Here is a 17,874-nt window from a genome sequence, read left to right on the forward strand (position 1 = left end):
ACAAATAGTTGTAATGTCAAAGCTCATAGAATTCACAAACATTATAGACCGGAATAATGATCATTTTCCTTGTGAAGGTTAAAATGTGTTTGTGACTTTAACTGTCACTATCTCACAACACTGTGAAATTTGTAAATTTTATGTAAACACTTAATCTCAATAAAAATTAAAAACAAAGAAAGTGAATTGAGTAGAACCCTTCAACCTTTCTGGTGGGTTATGAAATGACGCAGAAGCTGTGGGAGACACATTACAAGGACCATAACCAGAATCAAAGACAGAGGGGAACCAACCTCAGGCCGGGGAAAGTATTTCATAAAGTGTTCATTTTTTTCAATTAAAATTTTAGAGAATTAAAAAAAGAATAAAGACTACTTTCCTATGGGTGTGTGAAGAAATAAAGTATGCTCTCTAAATGTGTAGGATAGAATCCTCCAAACAAAATGATCCGAATTCTCTTTTTGTTCATTTTGCAATAGAATCTTCCTTTGTAGCACAGGCTAGCCTTGAACTCTCCAAACTCATGCCTCAGCCTCCTAAGTTCTGAGATTTTGGCCATGTACCATCAAACACAATTCCAGAGTTCTTGCTGATAAGGCTTGTCCCCTGTAATACTTAGCTTCTTGGGAGCCATTTGTTTTGGTAGCAAACTGATTTGGGATATATTCTTCTGAAGGATTACCTGTCATTGGCATAGACATGAGTAATGGCATCTTGCCATTTAATGGGGACCAACCTTTCTAAATATGGAAAGGTTTCTTTTGAAATGAAAAAAAATCAGATTTGTGTATATTTGTGTTTGTATGCTTGGAAGTATGTTTTTGTTTTCATAAGCATATGCTAGGCATTTGTCTGAGTATCTGCCCTTAATTATAAATAATCAGATCTTGGTCATTTGCCTTTTCCTAGCTAGTCTTGCATACCCAGCAGTCAACCAAAAATAGTTATTATCAATGCCTTTATAATTAATTAAAAATTATTTCTAAAAAGGAACTGGTTTCCAAATCCTTTAAAATTCAGTGAGCCATTTAGTTCAAATATTCTGTGTTTTCAACCAGTCTGTTTTCTTTGTATTACCCTACATATCTACACTAAAACAATTTATATAGAACCCAGCCTTTGATTTTAGATGATATATCCAAGTGACAACCACAGAAACACCTACCTCATTGGTATAAACATATGAACATAAACCTTACCCTTTCAAGTCCCATTTTTATTCCTGCACTGTTTCCCTAAGAATGCAAAAGGGCTATGTTAGTTCTTAAAAGTAGAAGAGCTGGTCTTGAGGTAACTTTGAATTGTTCAAGGAGAAATTGTGCAGCATTCAAGAATAGAACAAGTTCTTCTTCAGGGCTGGTTGGCCCACAAACACCCTCCCGTACACAATATGAGATCTTCTCGTTCACAGTGGCCCTGAAAAGTGCCAACTTCACAAAGAAAATATGCAAGCTAAACACTGGCAGGCCATAAAACGTTCCAATACTGATTTTCTTCTGTTGTGAAGGCAACCTGGCTTTGGCTATTTTTCCCATTCATATAGGAACGAGTTTTTTCTTCTACATCGGCTCACTATTACCTGTGTCAGTGAGTTTGCTAGGATGCTTGCTAAAGGAAATGCTTGCTAGATGCAGATGCGTCATTTCTTGTCTCAGTGCTGGATAGCCCGGAAGACCTTGAAAAGAAACGAATCTGCCGCATCATCACTCGGGACTTCCCGCAGTACTTTGCGGTGGTCTCTCGCATCAAGCAAGACAGCAACCTGATCGGGCCGGAGGGAGGCGTGCTCAGCAGCACCGTGGTGCCCCAGGTGCAGGCCGTCTTCCCGGAGGGGGCTCTGACCAAGCGCATCCGAGTGGGGCTCCAGGTAAGCCCGCGTGGAATGCAGTGGATCCTTCCATGACTGCTTCCCACCCCCCCCCAACAATTAAACATTTCCCTTACAAATGAGAATCAAATGATTCCTGACTGAGCAAAAGTTGCCATCAGAGACCCTAAGTCCGACAAAGTTGGATGTGAATGCTCAGGAATAGTATTTAGTATGTATATCAATTAATATACGTACTAAAATGAACTCCAAGACATGGAATCAAAAGACCACCACCACCTCCTCCTCCTCCTCCTCCTTCCTCCCTCTCTCCCCACCCCCTTCTTCTTGGTCTCTAGTTTTTGATGATTCTGTCTTCTTCACCTTATGTGTGGTGTATTCTCAGAACTTGAAGGAAGAAGGGTGAAAATATGCAGCAGGGTTGCTCATTGGACACTGGTGAAAATGAACTATATAACTTATGGGTGGAGATGGGAGGGAGGGAGTGGGCAAGAATGAGGAAACAGAAGACACTGTACAGAAGGAAATGGACTCATCACCTAATTCCTGTTATTGTAATCCTCCTGTACATCACCTTTATATAACAATTAAGTAAATTAAAAATGATGTTCCGACAAACCACTTGATTCAAACATGTTGATCAGAGTCCCTGTATTTCCACATATATACTTCTATTTATCAATAAAAGTGAGGAAATAATGTGGAAAAAAATCTTTATAGCTGCCATATTTGAAGTCCACCAAGCTAATTGTGAGATGAAAAGCAACATATTGACTAAGACATTTGGCATTAGGTGTAAGGATACATAGTTTAGTTTAATGTGTTTCTTTACTTTGAAAGGCTCAGCCCATGCACAGTGAGCTTGTTAAGAAGATCCTAGGAAACAAAGCTACCTTCAGCCCCATTGTCACCTTGGAACCTAGAAGAAGAAAATTCCATAAGCCAATCACCATGACCATTCCAGTCCCCAAAGCTTCAAGTGACGTCATGTTGAATGGTTTTGGGGGAGATGCACCAACCTTAAGATTGCTATGCAGTATCACAGGTAAGTTGCATAAGGCTATGTTAATAGAGAACTCTAAATGAAGAAACTTTAAGTATTCGTTAACTTACTTTCGGTACAAGATATCTGTTGGGTTCCATGCAACAAATCAGGAAAATCACTTTCAATTAATTAGGGAAAGTAAATGGTAAAAGGAAATGTGCTTGTCAAATTATTAGATACCTTACATACATTACTATTTAATCGATATGGGAAATTCTGTAAGGAAACTTTAACCTCATTTTGCTGAGCATTAAACCAACATAGAAAGATCTGTACTTTGCTTGACAGGGTTCAGGGTCAAACGCTAGCCCACACACCTCCAAAGGCCGACTTTCGGAGTTCACTGAAGACTTGTATCCATTTGAGAGAAAAATAAAAGTTGCATCTTTATTGTACTCAGTAGTCTAACCAAATGGTTCCATGTAGGAATTGTTTTTGTCTTCATCACAACAGCAGATAGAATTACCTTTGGAAAATCAGAGAGAGTTCTTTAAGATTGGCTGATATTTGGTCTTTTCATTTGGTAGTTGTAGTCATTTTCAGGCTACTGTGTTCTCAAAAGAGAGTCACAAAATAATGATTTCCTCTTCATAATAAAGTCACTACAAATGATCAGAGGTCAAAAAATAATACTAATAACCTATTTAAGGACTCATAACTGGGCTAATTAACACTTGCCTGGTTTGAGCATTCAGCATATATGAATATGGTCATTAGGAAGGATAACACATCCCTGGTTGTTTTAGTTGTATTTGAAGTTTAAAAAAATGTCTCCTTCATGTTGACAGAACTATTCAAACCTATTTTTTGTTGTCTCTTTCTAATTCTTTCAAGACAAAGAACAATTAAGCTTGACCCCAAAGTTTGGAGACAGAAATTTGATTTTGATGGACCACAATGTGTGTAGGGAAAAAAAATCATTTGCTTCTCATAAGATCGCTTCAGAGATCATGCTTGCCCAGCCATTATTTAACTTTCCCATAATATCTGTTCTGTGGTTGATTATACAACAAAGAAGCTTCCTCATCTATCATGAGATGCATAATGATACATAGAGAAAACATGAGACTGAAGAGTGTCTATGGCAAACTGCCTTTGTGATATCCAAGGATGATGTCATATGGGCATGGGCGCCATTTATTCTACTTACTCCTGTGTCGTGTCTTCAGATGGGTTGTTGCTAAACTACACTTAATTCTCTACACTTCATTAAAATTATTTAAAAATAATAAGTACATTTACATTAACTTAAAATACCTAAGCATTTGGATATTTGTATTTTGCTATATTATATAATTTCTGCTAAGTATTTTTGGCGGCAGTCTGAGGGAGTGGATGTGGGCATATTTTAAAACCTACTAGAATAAGCTTGCATAACTTTGTGTTTGATAAGTGACTCTCTTCTTTAAGAAACTTTGCAGTCAAGAGTTTTTTTTTTCATTCCAGACATACCTTGCTTGTATTCTTTGATTGGTTTTTGTTTTCATCTGGAAATTTAATTTCTTAGTAGAAGTAAAATAGGTCATTAGCCTTCATGGGGATTCCTATGGACAAAGATCATCATGTAATATTTCTCTGTACCTTCCTCCTTTCCTCTTTCTCTCTCTCCCTTCCTCCTCCCTCTCTCTCCCTTCCTCCCTCTCTCCTTTTCCCTCCAGCTCCTCTACCACTTGAGCCATGCCCTCCAACCAAAGCTATTCATTTACTCTTTCATTCATTCATCCTGTAGCATCTATTGAGCTATTAATGTTTTTCAAACATTTTTTTCATTTTTTGAAAACACTTGCATGAAATAGGAGGTTCGTAAAAAAGAGAATATTTAGATTATTTGAAGGAGGTTTCCATCTTTTTATTTAGCTAGAGGATAGTCAACTACATACTTCGGAGCCCAGAAATTACAATAAAAGATTGTTAAGGCTGGGCACCTAAGAAGACAGCTAGTACCTAGCTTCCCTGAAGTTTAAGTGTTTGAACAGTGGTCAGTACTGGGGAGTCTTTTGCTTTTCTTTATAATCCCCCAATGTTCGTGTTTGGCCTGCAGATTTTTGTGCTTTTCATTTTGCTTTCAATGTGTATTTTGAAGGGGGTGAGGGATGGGACTGGTGAACACAGCGTGAATCGGTGACTTGTCTTTACGGCCCAGAGTCCGGAGTCTGGCCTAACTTCCTTTCACATTCGTATTGATTCAGGAGGAACCACCCCTGCGCAGTGGGAAGACATCACAGGAACCACGCCACTCACGTTTGTCAATGAGTGTGTTTCCTTCACCACCAACGTGTCTGCCAGGCAAGTGGAAAACTCCATGCTGTTTCCACAACTTTCCCCCAAACCCACTGGTGGTTTTTAAAAATGTTTATTGTTGTTGTTTTATTTTTTTCTCTTAATTCATTAAAAGTGATTTTTTTGTTTGATTTTAATGACATTTTTGTTCAATGACTTTCTCATTTTGAACTACATCTGTCAGGTAATACACCAGCAATACACTAACAAAGACCTACTCATCAGATTAAAATTGAAGGCAAATAAGTGCCTATTTGCTTTGGCTGTGTGATTCGATAACTCTGGCTGTGGTTTTACAGTCACAACTGATTTTTCCAGTCTCAGAGGTCTTAGGAATGAGAAATTTTCTGTTGTTAACCAAGTAGCCTCAGTTGCTGATTCAGCAACACAAACACAACTCCCCTGTTGTTTGCTCAAAGATCTCAGAGGATTCTTATACAACCTAACACATTTGCATATTATGTAGTTATGTCTTTTTTATTGTGAACATACTGTACAGAGGGGTTACCATTACATGGGCAAGATAATGAGTACATTTCTTATCAAGCATTGTAGCTTCCTCCTTTGTTTACCCTTCACATCCCTTCCCAGCCTCCCCCCCGCCCCCCACCCAATCTAGTTATGTCTTCAATACCTTTATTCATATCTCAAAAAGCTTAAGCTACCTTGTTTTATATAATATACCACACATTAACTCAGGTTTTGATTCTAAGTTCCCATTGCTATGGTCTTTAATTGAATGTTAAGCATCTTCATGGTTTTAATTTGGTATTAGGAGGAGTGCATGACTGAAGTGGAGCAACAATCCACACATTCACACATTCATTTTACAGATGGGAGCAGTTAAAACTTAAATTCTAGCTAGTCTCCCACCTATAATCCTAATGACTCAGGAGGCTGAGACCTGGAGGGCCACTGTCCAAAATTAGCAGAGATAGAAAAGTCCAAAAGACTTCATTTTCAAATAGCCAGCAAAATTTCAGACTGGAAGCATGGTTCAAGTGATAGAACACCAGCCATGAGTAAGCAAGCCAAGCAGAAGGGAGAAGTCAAGCTCAAGCCTCAGAATTAAACACACAGACACACACACACACACAGATACACAGACACAGACACAGACACAGACACACATACACACACACACACACACACACACACACACACACACACACACACACACACACACACACACACTTAATTTCTATGAGCCAGGGAAGAAAAGATTGAAATGCAGAAATAGTTGAGTAATAGGACACACCACAGGCAAGGTGCGTTGGAACAGTTCATGTGCAGGGTAGAGCTACTGAGTCAACAGGTGCCTTTTTTTTTTTCTGTCCTGGAGTTTGAACTTACGAGCCTCATGCTTGCTGTGAAGCCATTTTACCCCTTGAGCTATGCTTCCAGACTGACTTTTGACTGATTATTTTTGGGAAAAGAAGAGTTGCGTGAACTTTTCTGCCTGAGCTTGCTTCAAATTGTGATCCTCCACATCTTAGCCTCCAGAAGAACTGAGTCTATAGGTGTGATTCACCAGTGCCTGGATAAAATGCTCTTTAAAATGATTACAATGGGAAACTTGGTTATGCATATTTTGTTACAATTTGAAAGAGAGATAGATGAAATTTTTTGAAAGAAAGAGAGGTTTAACTGGATAAGAAGATCTCTAGGAATGTTGAAGACTGTATGAAAAGAATCAGGACTAAGAGAATAATCGTTGGAGAAAGATTTAATAGAAGACATTATGAATTACATCTTCGGAAGTCTATAAATAGAAAGTTGGAAAAGTGTCTACCTGTTGATCTCATTCTCTCCATGAAATTATCTCTTTTTTTTTTTTGAAGAATCTGTGGTGAAGGTGAAGCTCTGAGAGTTTGCAAATATTTAGCAATATTATTGTGCTGAGAAAAATAACATTCAAACAAAAACCTCCCAACATCATCTCATATTTCATGGAGTCTGGAAATCATACATTCTGAAGCCAATAATTTATTCTCTGAAATCTACTCAGCACTATCTGAACATTCTAGAGAAGATTTTTTTAAGTGGTAGAGGACTGGAAAGGTCCTTGGGAAAGAATGTGGCTATAGGAAAAACTGAGAACTTACTGTCAAAAAGCATCAGGACATGAAATTAAAAGTAGGAGGGGCCTGGCACTGGGAGCTCATGCCTGTAATCCTAGCTACTCAAGAGCTTGAGATCTGAGGGTCAAGGTCCAAAGCCAGTCCAAGCTTTGGCCATGAGACTCTGGCCTCCAATTAACCACCACAAAGCCAGAAATGGAGCTGTGGCTCAAGTGATAGAGCACCAGCCCTGAGTGCAAAAGCTAAGGGACAATGCCTAGGCCCTGAGTTCAAGCCCCAGTACCAGAACAACAATAACAATAACAACAAAAAGTAAAAGTGGTAAGCAGGGAAAATAATAGGACCTCATTCACATATACCATAGAGTCTCCCATACTGGACTTATGAATCTAAATGAATCTGAAACACGAAAGATCTTTGCAGAAAACTGAATACAAAGAAGAGTTTGTAAGGAAGAAAAACACAAATATAACATTGAATAGGTGGTCTGAGAATCCTGATACATCTTTATCTCTTCTCTTTGCTCTCTTCCCCTTTTGTGCTTCTTTTGCTACCTGACTTCATAGGCTCTTCCTTTTTCTTCCCTTTTCCTTCACCTTCTGATTATTATCCCCTTCTTTCATTTCCTTCTTTTCCTAAGAAATATTTGATGGCTCCATTGCTCATAAAGTCGATGTGTTTTCAAGGGGTTTATTTTAAACTTTACATAATTGCTCTCCTTTCCTTTTATAGATTCTGGCTGATAGATTGTCGACAGATCCAAGAATCTGTTACCTTTGCATCACAAGTATATAGAGAAATTATTTGTGTACCTTATATGGCCAAATTTGTAGTGTTTGCCAAATCCCATGACCCCATTGAAGCCAGGTTAAGATGTTTCTGCATGACTGATGATAAGGTGGACAAGACTCTTGAACAACAAGAAAACTTCTCTGAGGTGGCCAGGAGCAGGGATGTAGAGGTACTGTATCAAAAAGATAAATATGCTATACTGTCACAGCTTTATTATTAGATTATGTTTCAAATAGAGTATAATATGCAGGGTAGTTTTTTTAAAGAATATTTTATACCTGTATTAGCTTAAAGGACCAAAATCAGACAGCCCCAAATAAGTCGTTTCAACCGATTTAGGCCTGTCCTATAGGGTTGATCTCTATGAACAGGAGAAGATAAAAAGATTCCTATAAAGATAATTTGGAGGGCTAGGGGATGGATCAAATGGTAGAGCTGATGGAGAGTTGCTTAGCTAGCACAAGGTCCTGAGTTCAACTGTACTACTGACAAAGAATAATATTTGGAGAAACACTATGTTTTAATGATGAACTCAAAATACATTGATAACAATCCCATTTTGATGTCTCACTTTTCTTGGTTGCTTTTCTTTTCTATTTTTCTCTGCCTTCCTTCCTTCCTTTTCTTTCTTTCTTTCTCTTCCTCTTTCTTTCCTTTCTTTCTTTTCTTTTCTTTCTCTTTCCTTCCTTCCTATCCCTCCCTCCCTCCCTCCCTACCTTCCTCCCTTCCTTCCTTCCTTCCTTCCTTTCTTCTTTTCTTCCTCATGAACAACAACTCCATAAGCACTTCGCTTTGTGCAAATATTGAAGTAGGACATTTAATGGTTCCCTCCCCAATTACTTTTTTAAAAAATGTTTGTCAGTGTAAATCTTTGGATATTGAAGTCTAACCATCTAACTCTTGGTGATGTCAAAAGTTACTCACTTGTAATTTTACAGTTAGAAATTATACATATAGATTTTTGTAGGGTAACCTGTGAGGAGTATTATAAATGAGAACATTAAATACTACCATGAACTTGAAGATTTTTACTACTAATAAAAAAAGGGAATTCTAGTATATGCTTTCTTTTATATATAAGACAAAAAGGCAATTGCCAACATATTTTTATCTCTGTTTGTACGTGTATATATAAATTTATTTGTCAGCATATAGTCGTTGTAAAAAAAAGGGGGTTTCAATGTGACATTTCCATGGATGCAAACAATGAATCTGGATCAATCTCATCCTCATCCCCTCATCATTCCTCCCATCTTATTATCCTTCATAAAATAATGTCAGAAGGGCTCATTGTTCTATTTTCTTACATGCAAATTAACTATATTAATACTCATACATATATTTAAGAAGTGAAACTTCCAAGTAGTAGTAGTACAACTTCTTTGTGTAAATGCTGTTATAGTTGTATTTAATTCCGTATTTTTTCTCCATTTTTGCTTAGGTATTAGAAGGAAAACCCATCTATGTTGACTGTTTTGGCAACCTGGTGCCACTAACCAAGAGTGGTCAACACCATATATTCAGTTTTTTTGCCTTCAAAGAAAATAGACTTCCTCTCTTTGTCAAGGTGATGTATACATACAATGTCATCATGCATTTTATTAAAGGTCAAGACAGGATTTGTTTTCCTCTTTTATATAATTTCCAGTGATTTTTTTTTTTACTAGTGAAATCTGTAAAATGTTACAGTCCTGGAAAAATCAAACATTTTTAATTTTGAAGCTCAATGTTAACCTAACTTTTTAATTTTTAGACTGTGTTTAAGGAGGAGAACAAATACAAATTATGAGCAGTCCATTAATTAGAAATGCTGACCACTCTTTCCAAACTTGAAGGGAAGTCAAATTTCATGTTTTTTTTTTTTAAAAAGTGATATAACTTTTATCTCTGATTAGTTTTTTGTTTGTTTGTTTGTTTTCAGTGGTGGGGCTTGAACTTGGCCTGGGTGCTGTCCCTCAGCTCTTCAGCTCAAGGCTAGTGCTCTACTACTTGAAGCACAGCACCACTTCCAGTTTTCTGGTGGTTAATTGGATGAGAGTCTCATGGACGTTCCTACTGGGGCTGTCTTTGAACCATGATCCCCAGATCTCAGCCTCCTAAATAGCTAGGATTTCAGGCATGAGCCACCCCTGCTAAGCTATGCTTAGTTTTTTTAAATGTGTAAATTTCACAAATGTAGAGACTAAAAGAATTCTGACAACTTTTTTCAGTAAAATCCCTCATAAGGCCAAACTCTCACTTATGCTAGTAGGCTATGAGCTTGGATAGAGATAAATTTATTCAACAGATCTTATTGAGACACACCAATGCACCATTAATTTGTTGTTTCTGTTTAGGAATATCCATCCCAGTTAGCGATTCAGCCATTATATATACAAGTTCCATTGTAAATTCCGATTTCTCTTTAGGATATATGAACTCTAAAGTTCATAAATGTGGATGACTGAGCCGTTTATAAAATCAAAGGAAAATAGTTATTCTCATTTGCTTTGTTTCCAGTTCCTATAATATTTTACTATGTTAAAATTCTGATACTGCAAGATGGATGAAACTAGAAATTATTATATTAATTAAAATAAGAGAATGTCTGAGTCCACTTATATAGGAACCTAAATAGACAAATTCCCAGAGACAGAAAATAGCAGTTATAAGGAACTGGTGAAATAAGTTTTCATATAAAAGGTACAATTTTAGTTTTGGGAAATGGGAAATTCTGATAGAGTGATGATTCCACAACTTCACAAATGTGTTTCATCAATGTGTTTCATGCCAATGAATTGTACACTGAAAATAGTAAAAACAGTAAATTTGCACAATGTATACTTTACATTATGTATATTTAAGTTGAATAAATTCTGGAGATCTAATGCACCATGTGGTAACTACAGATAATAATAATATATTGCAGATGGGCGCCCGTGGTGGCTCACACCTGTAATCCTAGCTACTCAGGAGGTTGAAATCTGAGGATCATGGTTCAAAGTCACCCAGGCAAGAAAGTCCATGAGACTCTTATCTCCAATAAACCACTAGAAAACCGGAAGTGGTGCTGTGGCTCAAGTGGTAGAGCGCTCGCCTTGAGCTGAAGAGCACAGGGACAGCGCCCAAGCCCAGAGTTCAAGCCCCACGGCTGACCAAAAAAAAAAAAAAAAAAAATCTATTGCAGGGCTGGGAAGGTAGCTCAGTGGTAGAGTGCTTGCCTTGCATGCCTGAGGCCCTGGGTTCGATTCCTCAGCACCACATAAGCAAAAACAAAAAAAAAGCCGGAGTGGCGCTGTGGCTCAAGTGGTAGAGTGCTCGCCTTGAGCTGAAGAGCTGAGGGACAGTGCCCAGGCCCAGAGTTCAAGCCCCACGACCGGACCCCCCCCAAAAAAAAAATCTATTGCAAACTAGGTGCTAGTAGCTCATGCCTCTAATCCTAGCTACTCAGGCTGCTGAAATATGAGGATCAAGGTTCAAAACTAGCACAGACAGGGAGCTCTGTGAGTCTCTTATCTCCAATTAACCACCTGAAAACCTAAAATAGAGCTGTGGCTCAAAGTGATAGAGTACTAGCCTTGAGCAAAAAAGCTCAGGAAAAGTGCCTAGGCCTTGAGTTCAAGCCCCACAACTGAAAACAACAACAACAAAAACAACTATGGTATATTTGAAATTTGGTAAAAGAGATCTTAGCTTTTCCTCAGTCACACAGAAAAAGGGAGGGCAATTTTTATGAGGCAATCAGCATACTAATTAGCTAGGTTATAGTAATCATTTCACAGTATAGACACACATGCAAGCATCACATCATAACCTTTACACTTATACAACTTGTCAGTCATGTTTCAGTAAAGTTAAAACAACTGAATGACATTCTAAAAGTCAATGTAAATGATAAGAAAAAGGAAGACCTACGAATTTATTTACCAAGCATTATCACATGGAATTTTTTTTCTTCTTTAAATAAGATAATAGTGCATGCCAAGTATAGCTGACGCATGTATGTCTTCCTTGTTTAAGGTGCGTGACACAACTCAGGAACCTTGCGGGCGACTATCATTTATGAAAGAACCAAAATCCACGAGAGGCCTGGTGCACCAAGCTATTTGCAACTTAAACATCACGCTTCCAATTTATACAAAGGTATTGTAAAATCTGCTGTAATGCGATGAATACAGCTGCTCAAATGCTTTAAAATGAGCAAGAACAAAGACACTAAATGTAAGCAAAAAAAAAAGAAAAGTCAAAATTTTCACTCACATAAAGAAAAAAGAAATCTACCTTGGATTGAATTAAATGAATTTTGGTGGAAAAGAATCTATTCATCTCTAGGACGTGGAAGAGAAAGAGGGATGTCGAGGTTTTATTGTTTTGAAATACCTTTTAAAAGTAATAACTACCTCCTCAGCCTTTTCTATAAGATCAAATAATTGGCCTTGTCTCTATTATTGTTTTACATGCTCTAATTAGAATGTACTAGAATTTTTTACAGTTTCTTCATTTTTAGCATGACAATGTAGAAAATATCCCTGTGTTACAAGAAGTGAATTTAAAGGATTACTGAAGGAACACTAAATTCTGTACTAAAATGTACTAGTTAGGCATTGCTTTGTCCTCACATATCACCCAATTATACGACTGTAGCTCACTGATTAGGTTAACATTAAATAAATTTAGAATATTAAATAATTTTAATTCCGAATTAATTAAATGATGTGGGTAACTGCCCTTTTGTTACTGTCAAGTATTCTTCCTTCCTTCCTTTCTTCCTCCATCCCTCCCTCCCTCCTCCTCCTTCTTTCCTCCCTTCCTCCCTTCCTTCCACCCTCCCTCCCTCCCTCCCTCCCTCCTTCCCTCCCTCTTTCTTTCCTTCCTTCCTTCCTTCCTATATGTCTGTCTGCTTGCTTGCTTCCTTCCTTCCTCCCTCTCTCCCTTTCTTCCCTCTCCCTTTCTTTCTTTCTTTCTTTCTTTCTTTCTTTCTTTCTTTCTTTCTTTCTTTCTTTCTTTCTTTCTTTCTTTCTTTCTTTCTTTCTTTCTTTCTTTCTTTCTTTCTTGGATAGCGCTTTTTAATAGGAAGCCACAGATAGCCACTATAGATGACTGTCAGTATGAATTATAGGTAGGGGAAGGAGGTGAATAGAAACTGTTGAGACCCATGGTTGTCAAATTGTGTATTTTGCTTAAACATTTATTCTTGTAATTTAAAATTGTTATGCTCATAACTTTATGTTTGACATTGCAAATTCTTATTATTAGAGATTAAAAATGAAATGACTTGTGAATATATAAAAATATACAGGACACTCCACAAGTTGAAATGTGGTGGTAATTATATCAGCCCAATTAGTACACTCCAATTGTACTCTAGGTGCAGTATACCCTTTGGAGTTCATGATATTATGAATTATTGGAGTCACCAGAGGCAGAGTGCCAAACAAGAAACATAAAGAAATACATGCAGGCCAACTGAGTGATATACAGACACGAATAGACTCTAATAGGCTTTGCCTAATTATGGTAGCTTTAAATGTGCTCTAGAGGAAAGCATTTCCTTTATTGTACATTTTCTTACAAGGAATGTCAGACATAGTTACTAAGGCAAAGGTCAAAGACTATTTTCCATTGAGTAATACAAAACAAAAAGGAGCAAAATGCTCAGTGTTACCTATTTAGATACACAATAACATCTAGCAGATCCTTATTCTAATAAAACTCCTACATTCCATATAAGTTTTGGATACGTTTCATCTGTTGTTTATTTGTAGTTTTTAACCTTTACAATCAATCAATACCTGTAAACGACTGGGAGATCATTAGCACTATTGGTTGTTGACAAATGCCATCAAACCTATTAAATGTCAAATTTGGAGGTGGTTGATGACCTATTAAGTAAAATCAGTATATTTTTAAATTCTGGATCATTTGTCTGCTGATTGTATAAGCTTTTTTCATCAATTCATCTTAAATTTTCTTGCCTGCCTTCTGTAAACTTAGAAAAAAAATCAGACTGTGTGCTTGCCTCTCAATGTTCGCAGTGTATTTACTCTTCTTTTCTTCTAAACGCTCTGCTCTCCCTTCTCTCTTTTTTTTTCCGTCTTGCATGGCATCTGGGGCGTCAAGGAATCAGAGTCAGATCAAGAGCAGGAGGAAGAGGTAACTTAATGATCCTGTCATTTGTCAATACCTGTGTCATTGCTGTTGCTGCTAAGAGCAGTTAACCTGTTTTTTGTAGAAAGAATAGATAGCTGTTCTTAGTAACTGAAGGGACGGAATTTTACTGAACCTCTGGGAGATGTTTTCTCATCTTGTGAATTGACTTTAGAGTAGCTTCCTTGTAAACTTTAGCTCTTTTTCTATGCAATAATATCTACTTTCCCACCAACAACTGAGCGATTATTTCAGCACTCTCAAAGGTGAGTCTGGAGGTGCCTGAAGGTCAAAACTCTTTTAATAATGGTGGTTTTGTCATTTTAACTTCTATAATCCTCTACACTCTGGTGGAGTTTAATGTAATGTGATATCATCCTGGCAAGTAATGGCATAGTGCTTGTGTGTTCTTGGGTTCTAGCATTGTCTCAGCTGTAATTTGTAGTGCATGCCTTTCTTGATGAGTATTATACGTTCTCAGGGCTCTTCAGTAATTTTTAGAAAGGTAGTGTAGTCCAAAGTTCAAAGAAGTGTGAGAATCACTGAAACCAAAAGTATTTAGGAGCATATAGTTTATCCATTGGACTATAATAATATTCTAATGCAGAATTGTATTAATGAACACTACTCATAGACAATCAAGGAGTGTCTTTTCTAAGCCCTCCTCCCCTTGCTTTATCCACACAACTACCTCACCAAAGATGATGAAACCAAGTCCTGGAGGGGTTTCCTTGAATACATAGCCATTTCAATAATATCTCCTTCCATATTGAAAGCAAATATGTATTTTTCTCCCATATAGACATTTCAAAATGCCCAAATATTACAACAGAAACAAAAATAATTGGGAATTCTTATATTATGAATATATCTGTTTCCTATTTCCAAGAAAGAAACATAATGATTACTTTCATGTATTTTTGAAGATATTGCTTTATTTTTGGTGTTGGCTGTGGGGCTTGAACTTAAGGCTTGGGCCCTATCCCTCAGCTTGTCAGCTCAAGGCCAATGCTCTACTGCTTGAGCCACAGTGCCACTTCCAGTTTTCTAGTGCTTTATTGGAGATAAGAGTCTTATGGATTTTCCTGCCTGGGCTGGCTTTGAACCACGATCCTCAGATCTCAGCCTCCTGAGTAGCTATGATTACAAGTATGAGCCACCGGCGCCCAGCGCTTTTCTTTTTTTTTTTTTTTAAACTGTTACTCTGATGCCTTTGAAATGTGAAAATATAAATTAATATAGAATATATATTCCATCCCCACCAGTTTAAAATGGAAAGCCTTAGTTCCGAGGATTGCCTTGAATCTCTTCCTCTTCCCCCATATTTTCCCCTCATTGCTCTGCACGGGAGCAGGATGAAGGGGAGATTGTAGACTCAGATTCTGCCTATAATCCTCCCCCCCCCACACACACACTCAGGCTGACCTCATCCTTTCCCTGAACCACCCCTGTCACATCCTCAGCTTCCTTCCTGTGTTCAGCATCCCTGTCCCCACAGCTGTGAAAAGACGAAACTGATACAACCCTCTACAAAACTCTAAAACCAGACTTTTTGTGTTCACAAGTGAAGTCTTCTCATTAGATGTCAGGTGTTTCTGTTGAATATGTTCAGGATCTGTTCAGGATAAGTGATCAAGTTCACATTCACTGAAAGATGTGGAACTTCAGCTTGTTATGAGTGACAGTGAGCCCCATGTAGGAAAGGTATCACCCTGACACAGTGTTTATTAAGTATTCGCTTTCTTTTCTGTATTAATCTGACACTTGTGTAATTCTGATCTCATCCTTTTCCCAACCGTCTCGCATCAAACATGACTCCTGTCTTCTCAGGGTAGCTTGTTAGAAAGTATTTCCACTTGCAATGTCTAAAAAACCAGATTATTATAATTATTATTTTTCAAAGTGAGGATAAGACTCCTGGAGGCCATCAGGATCAGTCATTACTGTACCTTCCTCTTGCCTGTGTTGTCACTTGTATGTTTTAGTTAGGGATTAGATACATCAGGGTCTGTGAGCCAAGATTGTAACATGTAACCATTGAATTTATGTATGTTTTCTTTCAGATCGATATGACATCAGAAAAAAGTAAGATTTTAAATAAAATTGAGTGTGTTTAAAAGCTGCCTATAATTTTTTTTTAAAAAAAGCATGAATTAAGACTCAAGCTAGTTGCCATTACTAACCTCTGTAGTAATTATACTTTTATCTTTATTAATCATTAATATATATTTAGAAAAAAAGCAGCTTGGCCAGTTAAATTATAAAAGTATAGATCTAATTTGTGAGCTGATTAGAATTTTAAAATGCAACTGTAATTCATTTAAGCATTCACTTTCTTTTGGCATTTCTGTTAACCCTGGTATTGATGTCCCGCTTGTTTAGAAAGCCACCCTAACGTTTTGTCCATTGTTAGCATAACATTTTCATCTCATTATTTTTTAAGCACTGATGTGACAGTATCACTTTTTATGCTGAGCACCAGTGACTTCTGTCAAGAGGGGTTTTTTTTGGTTTGTTTTACCTTGTTTCAGTAGGAGGCATTTGGAAAAGCGATACTGTCTTAATATTTAGTAGCTAAGGCTACGTCTTTCCCCACCCTCTCCTTCCCTTACATTCCTTACTGTGGTGAAGTGTAACTGAAGGCTAGCTAGGCTGAGATCTAAGACTGTTGTGAACATTTGTTGAAACAGCAACAACAAAAAGAACAAGAAGCAGATGGGTACAAATAGCTTACACCTATAATGTTACCTACCCAGGAGGCTAAAATCTAAGGATCATGGTTCAAAGTCAGCCCTGTCTATGAGATTCTTTTGTCTAATTGACCTCAAAAAAGCTGGTAGTGGAATTGTGGCTCAAGTGGTAGAGCACAAACTTTAACCAAGAAAAGTCAAGGAAAAGCTCAAGGCCTTGAGTTCAATCGCCTATATTAGCTTGAAAGAAAGAAAGATAGATAGAAAGAAATATGGAACGACAGAAAGAGAAAGAAAAAGACAGAAAGGGAGAAAGAGAGAAAGAAAGGAAGGAAGGAGGGATAAAGGGAGGAAAGGAGAGAAAGAAGGAAGAAAAAAAGGAAGAAAAGAAATAGAGGAAAGAAAAACAAGAGATGCCAAGAATACAAAAATTAAGACCTTTGGGATGAAATTGCTACTCACACTGTCTTATTAAAAGGACTAATTTTAAATAATAGTAGTGCAAACAGCCTACCTCAATCTAGTCTAGAGAGCACTGGTTTTTACAGAACTAAAAAAAAAACGATGCTAGAATTTACCTCAGGTTTGGAATATTAATTCAGGTTTTAATGTGTTGGCCATTCCCTCTGACTCCTTGGTTTCTTGTAGAAACTCAAGTTGATTTTTTATGTTTCTCCCTTTTATGCCTCAAATGCATTAGAAAAATAAGCCTAATTTTCAATGCTGATCGATTTTTAAGTATTCATTTCAATTTACTTCATTTCAGCATAATCCTCTTGAAAAGAGAAAACTCAGAACCATGTTAACTATGGTCATTTGGTCCTTATACAATGACTCGTAGAGTTTTCTTTTTAAGTCCACACATAATGTGACTTACTACACATTATTGAAATGGCTTTAATGGTGGCTTACCTTTATGTTACATCACTATTCAGAACTAAAGTAAGTATGCTCACTAATTTATATGGCTGAACAAATTTATATTCATATAAATTTAATATATTTACATATTCACATACTAGAGCTCCTTAA

The 17,874-nt window shown here is 37.2% G+C and overlaps 1 protein-coding gene across 3 annotated transcripts in view; it reads left to right on the top strand.

The window, feature by feature from the left end:
• The window catches only part of Ank2 (ankyrin 2), a 212,764-nt gene that overhangs the window by 161,456 nt on the left and 33,434 nt on the right, over positions 1-17,874 (top strand). For all 3 annotated transcript variants that reach the window (XM_070022476.1, XM_070022477.1, XM_070022478.1), the window contains 8 exons: positions 1,656-1,867; positions 2,669-2,873; positions 5,063-5,159; positions 7,967-8,195; positions 9,468-9,593; positions 12,026-12,148; positions 14,126-14,158; positions 16,216-16,237. In XM_070022476.1, coding sequence (XP_069878577.1) covers positions 1,656-1,867; positions 2,669-2,873; positions 5,063-5,159; positions 7,967-8,195; positions 9,468-9,593; positions 12,026-12,148; positions 14,126-14,158; positions 16,216-16,237 — 1,047 coding nt within the window. The remainder of the gene's footprint in view (positions 1-1,655; positions 1,868-2,668; positions 2,874-5,062; positions 5,160-7,966; positions 8,196-9,467; positions 9,594-12,025; positions 12,149-14,125; positions 14,159-16,215; positions 16,238-17,874) is intronic.

The sequence above is a fragment of the Dipodomys merriami genome, unplaced genomic scaffold (genome assembly GCF_024711535.1).
Source record: "Dipodomys merriami isolate MVZ:Mamm:240054 unplaced genomic scaffold, mDipMer1.0.p SCAF_15, whole genome shotgun sequence".
In the NCBI taxonomy this organism is placed as follows: domain Eukaryota; kingdom Metazoa; phylum Chordata; class Mammalia; order Rodentia; family Heteromyidae; genus Dipodomys; species Dipodomys merriami.